This window comes from Rhopalosiphum padi, chromosome 3 (genome assembly GCF_020882245.1).
Source record: "Rhopalosiphum padi isolate XX-2018 chromosome 3, ASM2088224v1, whole genome shotgun sequence".
NCBI classification, from domain to species: Eukaryota; Metazoa; Arthropoda; class Insecta; order Hemiptera; family Aphididae; genus Rhopalosiphum; species Rhopalosiphum padi.
The window spans coordinates 20,123,372-20,150,218 of NC_083599.1; the positions used below are offsets into that span (position 1 = coordinate 20,123,372).

Consider the following 26,847-nt stretch of genomic DNA (forward strand, 5'->3'; position numbering starts at 1 on the left):
TCTTTTTTTATTGTATAAATTAAAAGTACTGAACATTTTGATGTAATTATATTATTTTTGACATATTCATATAACACTTCAAATTATGGACATAAGAGATAATATTATAATTATAGGGTTCTAAATTTGAAATATTGAAAAATATTTTTTCTTCTTTTAAACGTGTTTGGTTATAGTTAAATAGAAATAATATATTGATTATACACAGAAAATATTAATAGTAAATATGCAAAAATATGCACTATACATTTTTGATATTTTTTTCGTGGTGTCTAGTAAAAGATTTTTAGCTCACTGAGGCACTAAGCAATAAATCAAATAGTAAAAAAAAAAAAAGTAAATACAACAACTTCCGAGCTCTAGAATTTATCACTTGTATTAACTGGATCCTTATTGATTATTATTATTATTATTATTTATTATACATATTTTCTGTTTTACACAATAAACCAACTTTTAAAAGTTTCACTTGCAAGTTGACGTGATTATAAACTTTAAGATATAATAATTTATATTTTATTTTTCATTGCAATGAAATATATTTTCAAGAACATAAACTTCATGAAATTTTAAAACCCTATTTATTATAAAGCAAATATTATATTCAACAAATGTACAAACGTTATATAATTATAACGAGTAGGAACATATGAAGCACACCCAAGCACCGCCCTAGTTGCCTATGTTTGTGTGGGATTATCAATTTATCATATACATTTTTACCAATTGCTTATTAACTTTTTTTTAATCATAAGCAAAACCAATATTTTTAACCATACCAATATATCAAAACAATTATATTGCCATTTCTAGAGTCTGAAGATGGGTCGGAAAATATTGATTATGCGAAAATACCGCTAGACTAAATTTAATAAGTACGAATAAAACTATATAGGCCGCAATTTACAGCGATCCTAGTGTAAAGTACGAAAAATGAAAAAATTATCACACTCAGTAACCTGGCACGGTTAACGGTAAAAACAAACAGCAGCAACTGCAGTCAACTGTTGACGTATAGCGCAGTTCACAATCTCCCACACAACATAATGAATCGGTTACCTATACGTGCTATTTCCGACGTTGCCATTTCCGACGACTGACGAAGTTAATTTTACCATCGGGCATCGGGTATTGACCTACGTGTTAAATGCTATCGCAACCAACACGATTTGGACAATTTGGAATAATAAATAAAAGAATTTAAATATTCACAGATTAGTAAGTACCAATAATATTTAGATATAATATAATGGTGTTCTTTGTACAACGTCAAAAACGCCTATAGGGCGATATTTTCGAAAATAATTTAGATTATGTTAATAATTTATCCTTTAAAAATCATCATAACAAACACATATAATAATTTATTGCATGCAACACAATTTAGAATTTGTAAAGTAATATAAATTCGGTAAAGTTGCCGTGCTGTTTATAGTAATAGCCAATAGGTTTCGAGTATATCTCGTCATCGAGTTTCTGAAGTCGCTGTAATAGATTTTTCAGTTGGATTTATTTTTTTTATTTCTCTGATGTCTTATTGTGTTATATCAATATAATACCTATATAATGCTATACTAATTATATCAATATAACATTATATCTTATATAATGTTCTAAATATCATCTATCTTGAATATTTCACTAATTCATACTAAAGAAATAAGGGCAACAGAATATTAATTAATATTTTTAGAATATATGTTTATAATTTTATATTAATCAATATTTATTTATGCCGACAATATTTCTGAATTACTTTTAAAATATTATATTTTATTTAATCCATTTTAATAATTGAATAATTAATTTTCATATTATTAAAGTATATTTCTAACAATGGAAGACAATATAATAACTCATACATATAATTATTAGTTGAATTAAATTTTTATTAAAAATTGTAACTATATAAGTGAATTTATTAAATAAACATTTTGGTTAGGTATTCTTAATCTATAATGCTACATAATTTTAATTAAACCAAAAAAAAATTGTTTTAAAATACATTGGACAATGCTATATAATGCTATACTAATTATACTAATTATTTTTATGAAATATAAATTTAGTAGTAATGAACTACCGTGTTGTTTGTTATAAATGGTTAAAAATTTAGAATAATAATTATTTATGGATCGTGGGATATTGTCCTTATTCGTGGGTATGTCTCAAATGATGGCGAATGCGAGCGAGACGATCTTCTTCAGGACTATAACCTACGTTTTTTGCAAATTGATGCTTATGATCAGCGTGATCTTCTTCCTTATGGATTGGGTGATCACAATCGACGTGTTTGTGGCCTCCGTGGTCACCTCCTTCATGATTAATGTTCATATCGTAGTCTTCATCATTTTCTTTAATGTTTTTTTCTCCTCGGTAATGAATGTGAACACACATACATTGTTGTATTATAACAAGTCCCAACAAACACAACATAACCTAAGAAAAATTATAAAAATTTGATTCAATTATTTTAATATATAATATTGTATTTAGTAATGAAAATATTATTTTTTTAAGCATATTTAAATATTGATACTATATTGATTTGATGAATATGAACAACACTTATTAAATTGTTGTCTCATTTATAAAGATAATTAGGTGTTAATATTTAAGTGTTAATCAATACAATTGCATTTTATCAATCATTTGATTAAAACGTTATATAAAATTACTAATTTACTAAATTAAACAAGTAGGTACACTATTATTATTTTTTACAACTAAATAATAAAAAGTTAATTTTATTTTTATAAACTTCTGAAATGTGTACTTTCAAAAGCTAAATAGAAATAAAAGTAACATAATAACTTTAATTTCAGTTATTTTTTTTATAACTGAATAAAATCACAATTTTAGAACATTTTATAGAAATATAAATTTATATTTCATTAAAATAATTAGTATAGCATGTATCCAATGTATTTTTAAATCTGTTTTTTTTGTTGTAATAACTAATATTATATTCTCTTACCCTCAGTCACTGTTGAGCAAAATATTATCTAGATAATTATTTGAATTATTTTTTTTTTAATTATCCTAATAAAAAATTATTCGAATAATTTGAAAACATTATTTGAATAAAAAATGTATTGAATAAAAATGTATTTAAATAATTTTTAAACATAATGCTAATACAAAATATAAATATATTCGAATTCTTTACTTTTTAGTTTCTTCTTTGGGTAGTTTTATATTTGTTTCGTTTATAGTATTTTTCTATTTATTCCAAATAAAAGACGATTTAAGTACAAACGTGAACTTAAAACACAATCTCAACTATTTTTTTTTAATACGTAAATGTTTTAACTACCAAATTACTAACCATATTATGTTAACTAAGATAAAATTACTGAAAATTAGTCGAATAATTTTTTATTCAAATAATCATAATTGATAATTATTAAACATAGGTAACACATCTAAGAATAATTATCAGAAAAAATAACAAAAAGGCATCGATAGAATTCTTTCTATCATGTAACTATTTAGGTAATAGGTAAATTTTCAAGAGATCGTTAACTACTCTACATTTCTTTAAACATTATACTGATTTATCAGGTATAGTTATTATTTGGAGATAAATTATGCGTTTGAGTAAGATATCCTCTTTCCTATTAAAATCTAGAAATACCGAATTCAACATTTTGGTGCTCAACAATTTAGTATTTACAAGACATTCTTATAATTTGTAATAATTATTAAAAAAAATCTATGTATTTTCTATTTTAAATTTATAGGGTTTATAATACGAACAATTTAACTTAACTCAACTATAAAATTAATTAATTGATTAGTAATTAATAATTGCAAATCATGGAAAATAGTTTACGTATTAATTCATAGAAATTCATTTAAAAGCTTAAAAAAAGTAAATCATTATGTAATTAGTTGAAAGCAATTTTATTTTATATTAACATGATAACTCATTAATTTTAAATATTGTTAATTTAAACTTAAATGTTAAAATAATTGAAAAGCTTTAATATATATAATATGATGGGACATATTCTGTATTATTGTGTTACTAATGAAGTCTTCAAGAAAATAAATTTAAATAGAAAATATCGATAAATTGTTCAATTGCTAGGAAACAGAATATTAAAATATATAAAAAAGAATTGTTGACTGTTATTAATTTTAAGAACTAATAATTTTTAACTACTAGCTCATAAGTAATTTCGTATTATGGAATAGAACTTACCGAAGATTTCATGATGTTGAATAGAAATTTATAACTGTGTAAAAAAGACTTGGAAATAATCAGTACCAATAGTGTTATTACAACTCTTTGTGAAAACTGTGAATAAAATGCTAGAATACCTCTATTTAAATACTCAGCGTTTGGAACGATAAAAAAATTATCTACTTAACTGTTGATTAAAAATCAGAGGTTGGACCTCAATATTTTTTGTAATTGGTTTTAATAAACTAATTTATGTTTTTTTATACCTAATCTCATCACACATACACATATATATGTATATATATTATTATACCCATTATTATTATTTATTATTATTATTATTTGATATCATATTTATACGTGCCTAATACGATTTATTAAATAACGGCATAACGTTTTTCGGAAATCTATTTTATATAATTACGTAAATATAGAACTGTAGAGTAATATGTTGTTAAATTTCATTAAGCATTTTAGATTCTAAACGAAGTGATGGATGTATTGGCTTTAAATAATGTATGCGTATGTATAAAAAAATTAAAAATTACTCGATCTTCGATTTTGAGAGTAATAGTTTCTCGTAGCAATTTGGATCGAGTTAACATTATTTATAATTAAACATACACAATATTTTGACTTTTTTTTTTTTTGTATTTATAGATATTGAAATTGATAGAATTTGTTGACTTATTTAAATTTTTTGTTTTTAATTATAACGTATATGATTTTTATTTGTTTGCATTTCAAAAAGTTTATTTAAAAATGGAGAAATATCACAAATCCAGACAACAATTTTTTTTTATAATTGTTTTAAGCAAATCCGTCAAGACTATGAAAATATGTACTTTATGTCATAACAAAAATGCATTATATTTTTAGTTGTAATTACTAAAACTTAGAATTTAATACAATAAGGGTGCTTTTAAATTGTTCTTAAGAACTTGAAAATCACACTGCTGTATAATAGGTTTTGAGTATACTCTTTCGGCTCTTCATTGAGTATAAGTAAGTTGTTTGATGGACCTATTCAATTTTAATTTAATCATAAATTGATAATTATCGACATTCGTCAATTGCTCCGACTTTGGGATACTATTTGTATAATATACATCTATTGCGCTGATATACAAAAAAAGTATACTAAAAAGGGGTGTAACACGATTGCGTCCGCTTTACTCTTTTACATGCGAAAAACGCAATATGATTGCACTCTATTAATCAGCATGATTGAACCTGTTTTACCTTTTTACCTGCAAAAAACACATTACGATTGCACTCGAGTCTATAATATAGATGAGGGGTTACCAACTAATTTCTAAGGAGGTCTGTTTTGAAATTTTCTTTACTGGTCGCGGTCCCTAACAGTTTTAATAATTTACACACGTTAATAAATACAGGTTTTTTTAATTAGTATTTATATTGATTTATTTATGCACTTGTTCAATACAGATTAATTTAATTTTTTTATCGTAAAATAAATTTTATATGACACACTTTGTATTTATTTATATTATAAAAATTTTAAAATCTCCGTGGATAACGGTCCGTAAAAAAATGTTTGCGGTCCGCTAGTTGGTGACCACTGATATAGATAATGCCCTTATTGACATATATGCTATAAACATTTATCATACTTTTTTTCATAAATGTATTTTCCCTATATGTATAGTTATAAAATAATTATTAATATTTTATATTACTAAAATTGTATAACTATTATAGTTTATAAGTAAAATATGTCTATGAAAAAAATATATATGACAAATGTTTATAATGTCATCTATTGATCTATTAATAAAGTATACTTTCAAACTGGGTATTAAATCTAGTTTTTTTCGCTTGTAACAAGGTAAAGCGGGCGCAATTATATTTCACCGCTAAAAGCTAAAAAGGTATACATCAATTGTGTACCAATAAAAATTAAGTTAAAAAAAATAAAATACTAAAACTGTCTTTATTGATTTGATTTCTATAATGTTAATTTTTTTTTTTATGTAATTTATAATTCATTACTACCGGAATTTATCGAGTTGTACGGTGGTCGCAACTTGTATTGTACTGAATGTCATTGAATTGTAATGCCTTGAATGTCAATTTTTACTTTTCTAAAAAAATATAATAAATAGGGAATCTAACACGTAAAATTAGATTCGTAGTTATCAAAATCGATCGGTGCAATTGAAGTATATCTTATTTCTATTCCATAATTTTACTTTGTTTAACAGCGATTTTCGGCGCAATTGATATTTACCCATAATATATTATTATTTACGAATAACTCGAATAAGAAAAACGATTTATAGCGAAGATGGTGTGATGACGTGTCATCTATTACTGACATTACTTATTACTTATTATACATGGTATTATTATTTTTCTAATGACATTTTCTAATTTATTTTATATACAATTATGATAGTAGATATAGGTAGCATTTGAAAACTTGATCATACATAAAAAATGCCAAAATAGACTATAGGTAGAATTTTTAACAAAGTTTTTCGTTTTTGAGTTATACCTAAAAAAAGCAAAATTTATCTAAATGTCTAGTTATACGAAATAAATGTCTTGTTTTTTCAAGTAATTATGAAAAATATTGGGAATTTTTTACTTTTAATATTTTATTTTATTGTACTTTATTCAAAAACGAAAGTATCTCCTGGCACAACCCATGTCATGCTATTAATATTCTATAGAGAATATAGAATCTATATACCGATCTGAGGATTTCGTTTTGTTCGGTCCGTGCGTCTATGTAATTTACATTTATTATTTATTTTTTTTACCTAGTATAACAACTGAGCACAATGAGCACATCCATAACACGCCACACGCTTAATAATAACAACCATATTATTATATCACGTAGTCGAGCGTCTCTCTCTCTCTCATTCACTTACTCTCTCTCACTCTCTATCTCACTCCCTCTCTCATACTCTCTCTCTTTCTCTCTATAGTCTCTCACTGCTTTCGACAATGTTTAAAAACAAGTTTTCTGGCGGTTACCGTTGAAATTCTTTAACCTGTTGTGCTGCATTACCTACAAATATTACTTATATAGTTATATATTCCGTCGCTTTAGAAGGTCAACCGGTCGCTCATGGATCGCTGAACCATCCACAATAATATTACTGTTCGTAAAACGTAAAAGGTAACTATAATATTACGCGCTATAGAGTTTATAGGGTATAACGTAATATTATACGATTTATACAGTTTCGGGCCAACAGACATTCCATTTTAAAATTTCACGTCATACCATCAAATAATTCTGATCAATCGTTACTTAAATTCATTTTTTTTTTCATTAAAAGAATATAATTTCAATTTATAAGTACCTATTATTTAAATATTTTGGTTTATCTACGTTCTATAAGCAAAGCTTGTGTTGAAGGTGTATAGTTATTTTCTTAGAATCTACACATTACATTATAAATTTATAATGGAGAAATATTCAAATATAGACAATATATAAATAATGACAAAATACAGAGTAATTTCTATAAAGTTTACAATTTAGATAAAAAAAAAACTTGATGAAGATTTATTTATATTGATATTATTATTTACTTTATAATATTTCTTGAAATAAAAAATAGGAATTTAAATTTATAGGAATGTAGGTGCCTAAAATAGTTAAACTGAAGTAGATTAGTAACCACTTGTCACTTTTTAAATTGTATATTCTTCTTCAGAATATGATTTGGAGTATTTCAATGTATGTGTCATTAATTATTTTTTCTAGACTGATATAGAATATAATAATATTATGTAAAAAAAAAATATTTTCAAAAGCGTTAATAGTTTTTGAATTGATGAGTGTCATACATTAAATGGATTATCATTCATCAGTATGTAAATTAATATAGTTAATTTATTTATTATGTTTATCTTAATATTATTAATTGACCTCTGAAACATTTACTTGTTGCTACAGCCTAAAAAATCTTAAGGTATTTTATATAATTATAATGTATATTATTTTCTGTTTTAGTTTCATAAAACGAAATACATGAGTACTTATAATATATTAATATATTGTTTAAGTTGCTTATTTTGTTGTTCACGCAGTTGCGTCACGGCGTTGTGCGTTTTTAACGGTATAATATTATGTAGGTACCTATATAGTGTAGGTATATATGTATATAATTATGTACTATATACCTGATGACTATAGCCACAAAGAGCGTCTGACAATGAATCGATGTGTTGTTTTCAACTGCAGTTGTGTACTACATTCTTCTTTATACGACGTCTGAGTAATCGAGGTCGACTGCGGTTTGAGTACCTATAGGTATTATTTGCTTCGTATACATGCATTTTGTACGATAACACTGCAGTGGATCCCCTTTATTAACTTGACATCGTTTTTAATTTATTTGGAAATAAGTGAATAGATTTAATAAGAGGGCATTTTCATATTATAACGTCTACATAATATTATATTATTCAGTAATTTAACATTACTGTGATTGAACATGTGAACATATTATCGATTAATTTAAGGAACCTACTTAAAAATATTTTTCTTCAAAATCTAATCGCATAAAAATATGTGTAATTGGTTCAAAATCTTTAAAAACAGTTAAAAACAAATCACTCCGAAACCATTAAAAATACAGAAAAAATATAATAAAAATATATAATGTCAAAAATGATTTATGTGTCAGTATCATATTCTTATATAACATTTGTGTATAATATATAAGTCTTAACTATTAAAATTTAAAACGTTATAAATCATAAACTACAAAAAAATTCTCAAATTTTCGCGTTTTATCAACAATTAAATAAACAGTCAAATAAAGTGTTTTTTTTAATAATATAAAATACTAAAATCGTTCATAAAAATTAATGTAACTTTTAAACTTTTTTCCAGTAAAAAACTTAAAAAAATCTTTCACTAAAAAATAATAAACTTGTTTTTGTAATAGTGATAAAAATGTTGAAAATTTGAACTTTTAAACGCTTATAGAAAAAATAAAAATTGTACCTAACTGTATTTTTAACATTTTTTTAACTGTGCCAAAAAAAACTTATGAGCAGCATATTTTTATGTAACATTTTTTTTATTATACAACGTGTAAGTACATATGTATAACTAAACCAATGGCGTATATAGGGGAGAGGATATGGGCTTATTTTTGGTACGGCACACGTTGCACACTTTGCGAATCTGCCTCGAAAATTAATATAATAATATAATAACTCCTCGAAATTAATTTAAAACACATCGTTTTGAAACCAATGTACATCTCCAGTCAGAATCTAAAACAAATAAGAAAATAATTTCTTGAAATAATTTCAAAATATCATGACACGATTCACTATCAATAGCAATCATTAATGAATAATATAATCTATTTATCCAATATTATGTCCGTCTTGTACAAATGCATCATTACTTGTTAAACACATTTTGAGAAACAAGTATAAGAAATTCAAAATATGATGGTTCACCATGTAGGCAATAAGCATAACTATATAAACAAGTATTATATTTTCTTTTATAAACATATCTTACATATGCTTACGATTTCAAGAATCTACAATAATATATTAAACATTAAGTACATATTATAACAGTTTTTGACTGAGTTGGATAAAATACGGCATACGCAGATATCCTTAGTATAAAGTACAAAGTTTGTGTATCTGTGATTATCTGCAGGTGTAGTCCGTGCGATGTTCAAAATATTTAATATTGGTATATTTACTATACATATATATATGAACATTGCAGTAAAGAATGCTCCGATGCGAAAAAACTGCAACAAAACAATATTCAGTTATATTTTTTTACATAATACACGGATATAAGATATGTGTGTGTAAGTGTATCTATTATGCACCTATGAAAGCACGTTACAATTTAAAATACAATATTAATATATTGGTACGTAGCAGTTTAGAAGTGGTACGAGAGTGACTTAAAATCCAATAACCCTCATAAATAAGTACCTATTGTAACTTATAAGAGGACGTGGCATCCGCATGTGTTGTATCCGTCTTACACACGTACGATATAGTAAATTTTTGTTCACCAGTTTCAATAGTGTGCTTTTAGTTTTGATATTAGAGTGAATTAACCTATTGTTATCTATTATTTGTAAAAATTAATATGTGCTACGAATATTCTATTACATCTAAAAGTTTAACCTTTAGGTAAAGATTTAAGATGATGACGTGTGTGAATTTTCGTGATTTTGCTGAACTTTGTGAAAATAAAAATTTTAATATTTTTTTTCCCCCAATATTATTAATGTATTGGGAATTGCCTTAGATTCCTTGGCGGCTTGGCCTATATACAAACCAGATCCAATTTACTACTAGTTATACCTATTTCCCTGAAGCTTAAAATTAGAGAATTTTTACTGCTTGAAAATTTAATGAAACACAAAAACATATTATTGTATATAACCTACTGCTCTGCTCAGAATCTATGGTATGAATGGCATATTTATTTATTTATTTATTTTGTCTTTTACGTGCTGAAATCAAAATGTACATCAATTGGACAGATTTATATCATAAAACGATCGTGTGGTTAATACATTATAAAATATGTATGTATAAGCACTTCTTACCAATGTATCGATTCGAATTAATGACGAACGTGTAATAATGTTCGCAGAAGCGTGAAAGTGCGTGCGGTGGATGTGGTACCACCACTTCTACCCCGTCTGAAATGTATTATTATTATTGATATTTATTATATAGTGTGGCGATGTATTATAATATATCTATATAGGTACATACATGGAAATGTAATATGCTTCACGACATCCGCACGCCGAACGACTTGCACAACTCTTCGTAGATCACGTAGCCAATGGAAGTGGTGGGTAACATTTTCACGATACTGCCACCGATGCCTCTGTAAAGCAGTAGACCGCTGCATAGGAAGTTTGCTGAAAACGGCCGTCGCAGGCTACATTTTTCCGACACCTTTTTCATCGTTCCGCTCGAGTGTCCTGCACACACACACGACGATAATAATAATAATTTACAATACGGTTTATTGATTGGTTTTATTTATTTCCAGGGAAATTATGTTTCACGAACATGACGTCGTGTCAGCGCGTGTGGGCCATTGACATGGACAATAACGAATTAAATCCTATAGTGGCCCAGGCACACGATATATAATATTGACGGTTGTGGGTCCCCCTGTGGAATGAAAAACAGTTCTTTTGTGAACTTATCCCTGTTTGAATGTTATAATAAATTATAATATTAATCGTATAATTTTATAATTACTGACTGTAAAGAAATAATATATATTATGTAAAGTTAATCGATAATATTATTTTTATTATACTTAAAATGTACGTTAAATTTTAAAACTTTATCTTTTTTAAATACTTAATATAATTTAATAGTTTAATACATTATTATTAATTTTAGTAATACAGTCAACTCGCGACATAACGAAACTCGATATAACGATAATCTCTAATATAACGCAAGAAACCTGTCGTCCCCTTAAAAATCTCACGATATAACAAAAAAATAAATGTATGTCCCCTTGATTTTTTGGCCAAAACTCACACAATTTTACAAATTTTTAATTTTTATTAATTTAAGATACACGACTGCTAGTGTATATAATGACTATGAGTCTATGCATTATGTCCATTATGATAAACATAAATTAAAAATAAATAACTATTGTTATTACGAAGTTGTTTTTGGTGGTTATCACACGATAAAATAAAATTCATGTCGATAAATAATAACTCCATATTGTCGTCAATTATTCACAGAAATATGATGACATCGATGAAAGTGTAATGTGTATTGTAACATTTTAAATTTGGACAAAACTATTGATCGGGCTAGGGCAAACAGCTACACACAAAAAAAAACTGATTTAAAAAAAAAATAAATAATATGTATATACGTAATACACAATAAATATGTACTTATTATTAATAAAGACAATAAAGTATACCTGTATTAATTTTTACTATACCTACTATTTATTTAACTATTTATGTATATATAAATATATATTTGTATATATATATATGTATATATATTTGTATATATATATATGTATATATATTTTATATATATATATATATGTTTATACGTTTATATATATATTATATGAATCTATGTAAATATGCATTGCATTATTAAATTAAAACTAATATATATTTGTAATGCATTGATTTAAATTTTGAATTTTCTTTTAAATCTTGTTAAAATGAATTATGTTGGCTTACGCTCTTGATACAACGAGTTTCAATGAATAATATAATACAATAAACTTTCGATGAACCAAATTTTTTCCTAGGTTCCTTGAAATTCGTTATACTGTGAGTTGATTTTACTTTTCTAAAATATTATTTATGTATAATAGGCAATATAGAATTAAAACTTATACATATTATACCAATTTTTATATAATAAAATATAATAATATTACCTCATTTTATTTTTAATTAAAAAAGATAATTTAAATATTAAAAATTACACGAATAAAAATAAAAACAGCATATGTATACGCCTATGTTTTTAGGTACCTATTAACTAAAAAAATTGAATTAATAAAAATATATTTCTAATAATATAATACTTTTAATTCTAATACTTCTAATCTTTAATACTTTTAATCATTATAACAAATTTTTATAGATTCCGTAATTTTTAGAAGCTTTAAAAACGCTATATTGTTTCAATGTTTTTTTCACTTATTTCCTCTATTTCAGTATATCTATTTTATGTTCCAGATAATACTTTAATACATACATAATATATACTTATTAATATATAATATATAACCTGTATATTTATTATTTTTTTATATATTTAAATACTTATATTAGTTGTATTTACAAATGTTGGTGTATTATTGCATGTAATTAAACATCTAATTAAATTCGTTTTGATTAATTTTGGCTAACACTATATATTCATGATAAAAAATATATAGTGATCGCCAAGCATACTTACATCTTTTTTTTCCTATAATAATTAATTTATATACAAATTCTTGTGTTTTGAATGTTTAATATAAATTACAATGGTGTTCTATTTCATATTAGATACTTAGATTTTGTATACCATTTAATAAGTGTTTTATAGCAATACCAAATTATATTTTTTAAATTTAAACTAGTTATTCTTTTTCTTACAAATTGTTAACCACATAAATAGTAACTCGTTAGTTATTTAAATTTCACTTTCACTTTACTTTTAAAACAATTGGGATGAGCATTCTTGGTAAATCAACCTTTATAATATATATACAATAACAGTAATTCTTTTTTTGTTTTCTGACACTCGTCATTTCTCAAGGAAAAATTAGAATAAATGTTCTAAAATATAGACGATAGTCGAAAAACACGGAATGCTGGTAACGATGTATGATAGTTTGGGCAGTATATGGCTCACTAATTATGGCATATACATATTATATGGTTCTATAGTACGCGTGATATTTTATACTATAAAAGTACAAATTACCTCTTAATACAATACATTTTAAGCTGATAACGATGTGATTCCTTTAATTTAAATTAATGGATCTCTGGAACATTTCTTTCCCTTCTTAATCAGGTCTATTAATTTATTGTACATGAGTGAGCTATAGTATATAATATAATTGTTATACTATTTTTATTTTTTAAATTAATCGTTAAAAGCATTCCGTGGCAAAAATAGTCTTTGGTAAAAATACTATAGATCTGATACAATCGATTTTTTTTTTTATTTTAATAGTGAGTAAATAAATATGTGGTCGTTTACATAACTTGTTTTTTTTATTAAATATTTGTAGTTATATACAGAATGATTCTCTTATCATTATACACTCGTTATTTCGTCAAGTATTGACTTTTTCATTTTTTTTTTAAATATTTTGTATCATGATTTTCTCAAACAGTATGAAATTTTTATTTTTTTTTACCCTTTTATTTAATAGTGAAACCACTAGCAAGTAGCAACTTTTGATTTTCAAATGGTAACCTAGGTATAATTAAAATTTCATAAACTAGTTGAGCTTAAATGTAGGTTGCCATTTGAAAATCAAAAGTTGATAGTGGTTTCACTATTAAATAAAAGGGTAAAAAAAATAAAAATTTCATACAGTTTGAGAAAATCATGATACAAAATATTTAAAAAAAAAATGAAAAAAAATTCAATACTTGACGAAAATTAAATGTGTAATGATAAAATAATCACCCTGTATGATATAACTATATTTTCACCGGCATGAAACGGTAAATAAAAATTAAAGGAAAACATAATCATATTATTATTATTATAAATATGAATTCCTCTATAATGACCTCTATTATATTATAATATTATAATGTATAGTTATTTTGTTCAAATTTATAGATGAAAATCGAATTGATAGGTATGTGGGACGAACGTTTTTCCAGAATGCGGTATTTCGTTTTGAAATGTAGTAAGCGTACAATGTACTATCCATAATTTGTTATTGTAGATTTTGTAGCGGCCGAGGCGCGCATAATAATATTTTATCGTGACGAGCACGCATCGTCGTTCCCTTTTCTATAGCCATCCAAAACGCATTTCACGCGTTGGGTATACGAAGACGAAGCTTAGAGTGGGAGTGGAGAATATTTTATGGTGGAATGACGACGAAGGTCCGACAACTAGCTTAACTCTCTCCGATCTGATTTCGCCTGACACGGCTGCCTAACAGTAACGCCTAACACGCATATTACAATAATATCGTTACAACTAGGTTTGACCTCAAACTCACAAAAACACTGACAATTTTATACCATCGCAGCTTAGTACTCGTATATAATATTCAACTGCGCGCAACGTACTAAAATAAAATACATAATATGTGGTAATAAATAATAATAATATTATTATTGCAATAACTTCCTGTATGCGAGTGTATACCAATAACACAACGTCAGTTATGCGATATATTATCGTTTTCGGCCAATGGCCAATATTGTTGTGTTGTAATGGTTGTAATGTGTGGATTATTTTTTACGAACAATTATAAAATACAGTACATATTATATAAATAGTGTTCGAATCGAGTAAAAATTAGAAGGGGAATACAAAAGTGTATTAAAAAAAAACTCGGATGCCTATAGATTATATTTAACTGTCTTTTGATATATCTAAAAGGTGCACACATAAAATATATTTTAAAGAGATTTCGCTTTACCCCTTTTGCTACCCCATAATTTCGAGCACTGCCTACAAACAATACTACACGTTTGCGTGCATAGTTTGAAAACTATTGTTTAACGACGAACATACAAAAATTATGTTATAATTTATTGTTTACGAGTGTAATTTTTTATAGTAAAGTCGCTAACTGCCTATATTATCGCTTATTAGTGCAATACAATTTGCACATCCTTATCACGATGATTATTGTATATTTATTACACTATATCGGCTCGACAGTCGACACTTGACAATTTTCGATGGAGTTTTTCTGTTCAACTTCAGAAAGCTTTATTTAAAACTATGTGAGTAACGACCATAACCCGAAAAATTCACAAAAAAAAAAAAATATATAATGATTGATTACCGCGATTATTTGTTCAATATGTATTGCTCTGCAGACTGCAGTAGACAGTGAGCAGATTAAAATATAGAATCGTAGCATAAACTATTATTATGATTAAAAATATAGCACCCTGTATACAAACATATGTGTACGGACTGTTGTTTAAACATTCAGTATTATGCCATAGTCCTTCACAACACGATTCCCTCCTTCGAGAACAATTCAGTCGTCAACGCACTATATGTATATTGTTTAGTGTACAGAATGTCTCGTTCTCACTATTATGTTTGACCTTGTAATTCCCGCCTGCTTTCATATTACATAGGCACTCTTCTATACGAGCCTGTTGCTTAATATTTATAATAATATGTACAAGTATACTACGTGAATATCTGATGAGAACTAAAATATTTATATACATTTTTTCTGATACGATTTGATATAATAAAATTTTTTAGTAACGCACAAACAGACGATTTTATTTTAAGTTAGAGTAAACCGTTATATAATACTCATAAAAAATGTATTATAATAAAATGTTCAATATTGGTCTTACACATCAATAGAACAATAATTAAAAAAATCATATTTTGAAAATATTTATAAGACGCGTGAAGTGGTGAGTGGAATTCTATACAATATGAGCATAATGTACATCTTATGACTTATGCAATACATACATATCTATAAATATTTAATTGATATTACGAATATAAATATAAAAATTTCGAACGGAAATACGAATAATTTAAATTCTGACACGATGGAAAGTTTTTGTTTTGTTTTTTTTATGTATTAGAAACGGATGTTGATCATTATGATCATATAATATTAATATATTACTACCTACGTGTATAGTAATAATAATATACAACGAGGGCTATAATAAACAAGCTTGTTGCTGGGCAAATTCGTATTAATGAGAGGGACATGGGTACAATTTTCGAAAAAAAAAACAAAATAATATACGTATACTTACTATATAGTATATATTATTGTACCATTTTGTTAAATTGTTAAAACTACTGTTAAAGTAGAGATTCTTATGATATTTTATTAGTTATAATTTTATAAACTATAAAAAATTCTTTTTTCGCGCACTGCAATTTGGAACTAAACATTTTTTTCATTTTTAATCGAATACTCAACGTACGCTGTATAACATGTAGGTACTAAGAAATGTATTCAGCACTGTGCAAAATACTTTGTAATAAACTGATCAATTATAATATAATATATGATTATCTATTTATCTATCAAATCAGATACCTATTAAATGTTATTGGTTTTTCAAACCAAGCATTCAGTGTTATAAATAGGACTCGGGAATTATTTAGCGGCAATCGGGCATCGCCATGGGACATTTTCAATTTTATCACATTAATAACAGGCTATAATATTATCTTTTGTATTATGTGCGCGAATTTTATTTATAAAATGGAAAATTCATACAGAAATCATAACACTAAAAATATTATTGAAACACATAATATTTATATGGTCATATGGACACAATTCGGTCATAGCTATATTATTGTAGATAGTCGGTAGGCAGAATAATATGGTCGAGTTGTGTCCCCAAAAAGGGACGCAAGTTATCATCGAATTTACTACCAGAAAAATATATCTTTTTTAGTAGTATAATGCAGCCATTAATATTATGAACATGAAAAAATACTAATATAAAATAAATATACATATATTATGTATATGTTACGCCGAATTTATGAAATTGCCGATTTCATGAAATCAGCAACGTTGTCACCGAATACGTGAAATCGGCAACTTAAAGTGCATAATACTGCCGATTGCGTGAAATCGGCAAGACCCTTCTTAAAAAATTATAAAACATAATTTAATTTAAATAAATGTATAAAACGCCAGAAATATAATAAAATCAAATTGTAATAATAAATATTATATGTATATAAAAAATAGTTTAAAAGTTAAACAAAAGTTAAAAAAGTTAAGTTAACAAATCTTGTTAAGTTAAGTTATTGAATGTTAAATGTAATATTAATAGTTTATATTCATAAAAAATAATATTCTTTATTGATTAAAAAATTCCAAATAAATAGAAAATACTAATTTCCATAAATAATATCCTATTTTAACCAAAAAATATTGATACCAGTTACCACCTAACAAACGTTGCTAATTGGCTGCTAAATGATGGTTCAAGAAAAATTTGAAAATATGATTTCAATGATATTGGTGGGTCTGGGGAAATGTGTCTCCAGCCCCACCCTAAGTTTTTATTTTTTCCATGATTTAGGACATGTACGTGCAATAAAAAGACCTCAATGACCAAGATAAAATGCTTGTACGTATCATAGCATCTATCATCATAGGTAATAAAGATTACGGCGTGGTAATGCCGATCAGCACGCGTGCAATTATTGTTTATTTATAATCCACTATTGGTAATTATGTCATAATAATATGTTACCGAATTCATGCAATCGGCAGAAAAAAGTCTGCCTAATTCACGAAATCGGCAATCAAAATTTGCCGATTACGTGAATTTGGTAGCCAAATTGCCGATTTCACGTATTCGGCGACAACGTTGCTGATTTCATGAATTCGGCGTAATATATATACAAGATGTCAAGGTGTCCCATGAGGATTTATCATTAGCAATATCTACAAAAATAATAGATAGAGATATCAAAATTTACGACTCGATCAAAACTACTCTCAGGAATAAGCACTACAAGTATTTCATATTATTTTAATTTAATTTAATGTTATGGTAAAAAAGTTAAAAACAATTTGTTTTTTCAATTATTTAAAAAAATTGAAAATGACCATTTTGTAGTATATTTTTCTGAAAATGTTGACGTTTTAACATTTTATTTTCATTAGCATCATGATTTTTAATACTTTTTCTAGTTTCGAGAAAAATTGTGAATAATTTAATACCACATGAGTATTAACTATTGTTATTAAACATGTATGTACCGCCAGCTAGCGCCCGTTATAATACTACAAAAATTTTCTGAAAATTAAAAAATAAATTAAAAATCACGATGCTAATGAAAATAAAATGTTGAGACGATAAAATTTTCAAAATGGGTTAAAAGTTTCAAATGTTTCAATAGTATATTTTTTACAGATTTCACATTTACTTGTTGATCTTTATAGAATATAATATAATAAATATCATACCTAATATAGAAATAAATAAAACAATAAATGCCAATTTTAAAATAATAATAAATTTTCAATTAAATATTAACATTTTATAATCACCACATTTGTTTTTTTTATGCACGTATCACATATTATAATTTTAATTATCAAATATCAAATGGTTTATCAAGTTAAAATTTGTCATTTTGTACTCTTTAGTGGTAAGTATTTCATTAATTTTCAAAAATACTTTTGATTGATGGATTTCTGATCGTCAGGTATTTTATTTAAAATACTTCATAACTCAAATCAATTGTAAATCAACAAATATTATTTAACAAATAAAAAGCAAACAAGAAATACTATTTTATCATATGAATATCAGTGAATAGTTTCAACCGGAACAGCATACCACGGTTTTGTTCTCGCGTTTGTTCGTCATCAACTACGTTTAAGTCGTTTAACAAAATATTATTTAAGCATCGTTATAGAATTTTTTTGGTTTAGAGAATGTTCTATAAATTAATCACCACTCGAAATATAATCAAGTGATAAATTTTAATGATACCTAAGTGTATAGAAGAGTCATTTAGTTCACCGTATTTAGAATTAGTAATCGAAATTGTATGTAATTTATAACGTATAGTAATTTATACTGTGGACTATATTTTTCAACTGTTTGCTATATTATATTATAACAACATCGTGTACATTAAATGCATTCATTAACAATGTTTTTTTTCATTTTTGTTTAACAAGCCTGTGTGATGAAGAGTATTTATTTTAAAATGTTTATCATACATTTAATCATATAATTTTTAGTTACGTCATGTCATATTTGATGTTAATGATATTCATAGGAAATTTAACGCAATCGCTAGGTTAATTGTTATTAATAAATCTAAGAAGTGTAATCAATTATTACGAGTATATATTATTGGACAAAATGCAAGTGTCCCGCTTAATAATATATTATTTTTGATTGGCTCAATGTTTCTATTTTAATTTTCAACTATTATATGGTCCTTAAATTGTTCAGCCTTTGTGAACAAATACTGTGTTCATTATAATACTATAACGTGGGTGTACTATTCCATACCCATTTAATTATACCTATACTTATCACCGTCAATAATACGTGGAAGCTTTGGACATACCTAACTATATGCTTGCTTAGTACATTATTTTCATTGCCAAGAGTAATTGGTAAATATGTTATTCATATTAACATAATACAGTAACTTTATACGTATAGACATAAATGTTTTAACAATCCGGAATTCAATAACTTGTTAGAATTTTCATATAATATATACCTACCAACAGTTTTACCTACATTGATTTGTGTTATAATTTATTGTTACAACTAGCATAATATTTTAATTGAACATAAATTATACCAATCTATATTTCGTAATATTTAATAGAGAGGGAAAAAAATATTATATGTTAAGGAAGGATGCGATAAAAACGAATTCGACGTGCTAACAAATTTTACTACGATTCGTAATAATGAACACTTTTTATGAAATAATCACAGTTTTTATAATAAATACAATTATGTACCTACGTGTTACATAAACCAAGATAACATAATGGTATAACAGAACATTTTAACTACAGGGTCAAAATGTTAATCATTAAAAAAATACATAGACTATAGAGATAACGAAGAAATATGATGCCGAATGCCAAATATAATAAAACTATTCGGTTTCCGGTGCTTACCAGATAACCCCAATAAGCTCGTGTACAAAACAACAAATACGATTGCCTAACAAAAATTATACCGTGAAATGAGTTATCTATTTAGATTTTTGGGTAACCGCGATGGACTACAGTAGCACCATATGGGGGTATTGGTCTACATTGTGATGATCGTCAGGGGGTAATTGTAAATTTTGCAGCCCTCCGAACTCATCCGAGTAAATTTTAGGAATTACATGTAAATCGAGTACTAAAATGAGTATAGATAAAACAAAATAACACTAACATTAATCATAATTATTTAAAATCGAACAATATCAAAATTAAATTGTTCTTATAGTTTTTGACGTTTATGTTAGAGTATTTACACATTTGTCAAAAATCAAAATAATATGAGAATCTACTGTTTTAACATACCTAATCGTTAACTGAAATGCATTTAATGTAATAATTAATAACTAATAAGTTATGATTATTTATGTACCAATTTTGTACTTTTAAAATACTATAATATTTTACGGGCTTCTTTTTATTGATAATATTTGTTTTTATATACCTACATATTTTAGATTGATTAGTTTAGTTGAGATTATTTGAATTAATTCAAAATTATAAGGATGAGTAAAATTAAAGCTTTTGCTAAAACAATTATTCACATATGTTTTCCTGTTTAAATCTGCTTTAGTGCTTTGTATACTCGTATAGCAATAATAAGTAGTAAAATTGTATAAAGTATCTGGTTATCTTTATTATACTTAGTGTATTACTATTTTCTTATGAACAAAAAAAAAATCAACTAAATAAATATAAAAATATGTCAGGCTATGAACTATACACGATAATTTGGTTTGGGCCTTGTTAAAGATACTTCCTACAGGCAATAACTACAAATTCGGGTAAAAATTATTTATATAATGTAATAAGTACCTGAATGAATATTTTTAAACCGTAATATTTATAATAGACCAACATTTTATCTATTCGTGTCGAGCGTGAAATTTAACGAGCACAGTACACTTAAATGACCGTTCGAATGAGATCTCTATATTAAATGTAACTCATATCCTAATATATCTATTGATTGAAAACTATTTAGTAAAATAAGGATGACGTATCACTGAAACGTGGCTGTTTGCTGCTCAGGTTTTCGCAGAACTATGATCTAAATTCTAAGGCATAGGTAGATGAGGTCATGTTTATAATGTAATTTATAAAATACAAAAGTATACGATTATAAGTTTCTCGTGGAGTATGAAAAAAAAAACTATTAGCCGACTGACAACGATATAAAAAAGAAAAGAACCGGAGTGAGAGATAGAGTATAGGTAAGCTGAAAGAATAGTTTTTGGTCGACCTATAATAAAAAGTAACGACGCAGTAAAAAAAAATAATATATAAATAAATAAATAATAAAAATATAAAATAATATGGTATATTATGGTTATATGTATTATAATGGATTGCATGTGTTAAATAAAGCATATATTTTATATAAAGTTGAGTCAAATTAATTGAAATCCGAAGTTAGAGAAAAGTATATATGGCGTGATGCAATATAATATACATAGATATTACAGACCATTCAGTCGGCCAGTGCACTTCGGAATAATATTTATAGTGGTACAAGTAAAAGTGTACACTCTCAAGCCTCGAAGATTATCATCTTCACTGAATAATATATGCGCATTAGTTTAATTTTCAAATCCTACAACATAAACGAAGATGTGCCTACGAAAAAAATTTAAATAATAAATATAAAATACTGCGGGTATGTTAAAAAAACAAGATGACAAAAACGTCGTCGTAAAAACCCATTTTTGAGATAATTCGACAACTCGTTAATCCCATGAGTCGGTTCTCGCGGTACAGTGATTCGGGTGAGGCGAAACACATAGAATATAATTGGAAATATATTATTTTTTTATTTTTTATAATATTACGTAATCGGAGAAAGAAATATATGCCGTAGGCCGTACCCGGCCTATTAGATAGGAAATACCTGGAATATAATATTACGACCGACTCGTTAATATATACCATAACTATAATAACATGATAACTTAAAAACACCATTAACATAACGTATAGAATACGTCTACAGGTTTATCGAAATTAATGTATACGAATATAATGCACTGAAGTTTTATCGCTGTATAAAGCTAATGCTGTTAATACGGGTTAAAATAACGAGATGGAAAAAAGGTCATCGTAGAAAATTAGTTTTGAATGTTTTGAGATAACATCTGACGCATCTGAACCGTTTGAATTTTATTTTATGTTCATACCCAGGTAGTAGGTACTACATAGTTTGATTTTCTGGAACTCATTATTAACTATGTATATTGTATAATAATAAAAATAATATGTTATAACGACTTTTTATAATCATATATTATTAAGTCGACATTGTGTGTTTATAATGTATGCACTTAAGGTAATATACCTATTCGTTAGATGCTACACAAAAAAACCTTATGCTTACATCTATAATATATTTACACTTTATGTATAACTTATACCTACATAAACTTATACAGTATAAGTCGTTAGTGTATAGGTAGAGAAAATTAACTTATTATTGTATACCAATATGTCTACAAGTTTAGAAAAAATTCAAATTAGATGAAAAAGACCTAGATGATGTGTGATTTGTCTTTCCTAATTTATTTCACTCATAAATTCCAACTACAATATTATCTATACATAATAATATATTTATAAAGTCTAGGACTACATGACATTATTATGACACATACGGCGTACATGATAATATAATATGTATTTACGTTTGTCCTTCAACTCGAAACACTATAATAACACGTATGTGCCAATACAGAAGAGAAGGGCTAATATGCGTGCTATGGGGTAATATTTCAGTCATTTGTGATTCACTGTGCATTGTAATTATTTTAGTCGACAACGTTGCAAATGTTCAACTATACTTTCTCGTGTTCACAACATGTTCAGTCGACCAAAGTGCTACAGAGTGCATGTAGAGAAGAGTTGCAATTTTTAGTTTCCTTTTTATTATTTTTAGGTGAGTGGTTTTAATTACCTATAGTTAATAGAAAAAGATAATCATTCTATTTATGTAGTCTCTTGTAAATACAATATATATTATAATATATAATAATAAAACCAAACGAATTAGATATACATGATTATGAAAATATTTTATACTAAAACTGCTTTTTTTGTTTAAGCTGCATCTAATTATTATCAATCCTTATTTTAAATTTTATTCAAGTGAGTAATTATTTTTTTACTATTAACTAGCTGTTTATTATTGATAGTTAATAATTATATATATATTTTTTATTAATTTTATTTTTATTTTTTTTCAACTAACTACTAACTAGTGACCATTATTGATTATTATTTATATATTTTTTAAATTTGTGTAAAAAAAAAATAAAATGTACCTATCTAAATATAATATGTATAAATAATAAATCTGTACATAAATTATGTAAGTACTTATTATCTATTCTAAATTATTATTTTTATTGTTTACTAATTTTATATCATACCTATACTGTATCTATGATACTAATTAATTTGTCTCAAATGTAAAAGGATAAATCCCGTATACAAAATTAAAAATTTTCAGATAAATAAAACGTACCGGTAGAATTTACACGCGCCCAACAATTTATATAGGTATTTATTGGAGTTTTTTTTGTCACAGTCATAAAAAATTTGAATTAAAAATAGTTAACTATTAGAAATGATTTGACCTCCACTATTGTCATATTTATCATCGAATGAATTATTCGCAGTAAAAATATAAAATTTATTGTAAAGTGTCAATTTAATGTATGTAATGTGATGTGATAAGTGTACTGTACTCTGGCATTCGTATAGCAGATGACGTTTTAAATGACAATCGTTTGGAGGAAATGGGACAGCTATGTATATAGGGTACCTATATAATATTTATTTATTCTATAAGCTTCATTGTGCGTTTGATTATGTGCTATATAGTGAGACATAATCAATGAAATCTTTCAGAAATTCTATTATTATTTTTAAGTTTCTTTTTTCTTTGATATATAATTAGTATGCTCGGTTATTAATGAATAATACATTTCTAAGACAGATTACAACGATTATATTGGATTAAAGTCATACAAACTTGAAAAGTTTTTACACTATCGGCGATTACGCACATACGTATATAGCATGTCATATTTGTTTTAATTAACAGCACCTATATTATTATTATTACTGTGATATCATATTTAGGAATAAATAGGCCAATTTTTTTAATTCATCGTTACTCAAAACACAGATGACTTTAAAATCAAAATAATGAATGAGAACAGCTTAAAATTTAACCATAAATATATTAATTTTTTTTTATTTATAAAATATTTAAATTTAAATAATGTCCATTAGTTATAGGTACTTTTTAATGCATTTAGGTATTTTTTTTACATAATATAATATTGTGTTAGAGTTTATTACTTAAATATTATTGACTATTATATTAAGATAATTTAATTGGAACAATTTTAAATTAATAATAATAACTCAATTATAAGAAATAATCAAACTATTTATAATCAAAATTTAAATATTTAAAAAACAAATTATGATTACAAGTGATGTGGACATTATTTGTCAAACTATGATTTTAGAGCTAAATAGTTGTGTAGCATTATGTATTCGCCCGTTAGAGATTAAAATAATTTTAAAATAGGTCATCCCAAGCACGACATAAAAAATAGGTGGTATGTTTTTGATTAAATAATATATTGTACTGAGCGTTTGAGCATGAGGAAACTGAAATTTTTAAATTTTTAAATATATATATTATATATTTTTATTATATCTACTTATAATGTTACATTTCAATTCTGCAATGCAATCCGACCAGGAAATTAAATATTCCCTAATTCAATGAATACATGCTATATAATGGTATTTACAAAACATATTAACTACCTATATTAACGCATTTTACTGTAGTCTTCTGATTATTATTATTATTATTGTACTAACCGTCATCAACTTGAAGTCTAGTGATAACCGTAGATATCGGATAACATATCACGACACCCACAGTGCTGGAGATAAATGCCGAGTAAAAGTTAACAATCAACCTCAGACAGTCGTCTTTTTCGCAGTAATGGGAATAATTTTCTTTGATATGTTCGTAAGTCATAAGCTCAATGCCAGTGAACAAGAAAATACTTAATGTACTAGGCCAGAAACCTTTGAAAAATGCAGACGCGCCTCCGTTTTTGTAAGTCTTGACCACCACGTCCATGGTATTCGTGTATTTGCCGACGATCAGGCGTGTTTTTATAGTCTATGGGAAAAAAATATTATTATTATTATTATTATTTTAATTGGTTTTATATTTCATACAGCAAAGTTACCTCCCCAGAATATTTTAAAAATCAGTTTTCGGTTCATCAAATCATGAATATAAATTATTTTTTATATATGTATAATAAAAAAAATACAACGTAGTATTTTTTACGCCCAAAATAAATTTAAATAACATAATTAATTAACTTTTCCAAGCTTTGTTTAACATGACATTTAATGATTTTTAGTCGTTAGTAATATTAAAATTTAACTTTTCGAGATTGGTGTGAACGTTGATTATAATTTATTCCATTTATTTTATAGTGTCCGGACAGTTCATTAAAACTAAAAAGTGATTATTTATATTAAAAAAAAGGAATATACAACCTTATCTAACGTTTAACGTTTATTGGTCAAATCCAAAAATCATTAAAAATTCAGATTGGTAAATGATTACTTATTTTTGGTTTGTTTTGATGTTTTGAAATTTCAAGGTTTCGTGCTCGCACTCAATATATAATTAACTAAAATTGTTAATTTTTCTAGTATAATGTATAATGCAAGTACAATGTTGTCGTAATCGTGTTATATTTTGATTTACGGCTGTTTTGTATTGTATTATAGTGATATCAATTTAAAAGCATTTAAACATTTATATTTTTTTTAAAGGTTTGACATGCAATTATATTATTATTACACAAAACTATAAATATTACTACAATAATTTAAAATGTATAATTTTATATGAAAAATATTGACGTTAATTAATAAAAATATTATGTTTTTTTATTACTATAAATTTAGTTTAATTTTATTACAATAAATAAAAACCTTTTCTGAAATTATAAATGTATATAGGTATTTATATAAAATACAAACCGTGTTTGGAGAACTATAATACTGTAATACTTTATTATCCATGAAATAAAATGTTATTGAAAAATTTCTTCTGATGAAATTTTTCTAACTTATATCCATAATATTT

At 25.7% G+C, this 26,847-nt stretch overlaps 2 protein-coding genes across 2 annotated transcripts; both read right to left on the reverse strand.

The window, feature by feature from the left end:
- Positions 1 to 1,887: 1,887 nt before the first annotated feature.
- Positions 1,888 to 4,292, reverse strand: LOC132926829 (uncharacterized). Its single transcript, XM_060991235.1, has 2 exons — positions 4,208 to 4,292; positions 1,888 to 2,439 (listed from the first exon to the last, which is right to left on the reverse strand). Exons 1-2 carry the CDS (start codon positions 4,217 to 4,219, stop codon positions 2,152 to 2,154), a joined length of 300 nt encoding a protein of 99 aa, XP_060847218.1. The 5' UTR covers positions 4,220 to 4,292; the 3' UTR covers positions 1,888 to 2,151.
- A 6,662-nt stretch (positions 4,293 to 10,954) lies between these two features.
- LOC132923903 (mitochondrial adenyl nucleotide antiporter SLC25A24-like) lies at positions 10,955 to 25,851 on the reverse strand. Its single transcript, XM_060987897.1, has 2 exons — positions 25,551 to 25,851; positions 10,955 to 11,163 (listed from the first exon to the last, which is right to left on the reverse strand). The coding sequence occupies exons 1-2, from the start codon at positions 25,816 to 25,818 to the stop codon at positions 10,967 to 10,969; spliced, it is 465 nt and encodes a 154-aa protein (XP_060843880.1). The 5' UTR covers positions 25,819 to 25,851; the 3' UTR covers positions 10,955 to 10,966.
- Positions 25,852 to 26,847: the final 996 nt, after the last annotated feature.

Excerpts from the sequence above, each read along its gene's own strand:
- LOC132923903 (XM_060987897.1), bottom strand. The coding sequence starts at position 25,818 with ATGGACGTGGTGGTCAAGACTTACAAAAACGGAGGCGCGTCTGCATTT. Across the intron at positions 11,164-25,550 it reads TAGACTTCAAGTTGATGACG|GACACTCGAGCGGAACGATG; the intron begins GTTAGTACAATA and ends GTGTGTGTGCAG.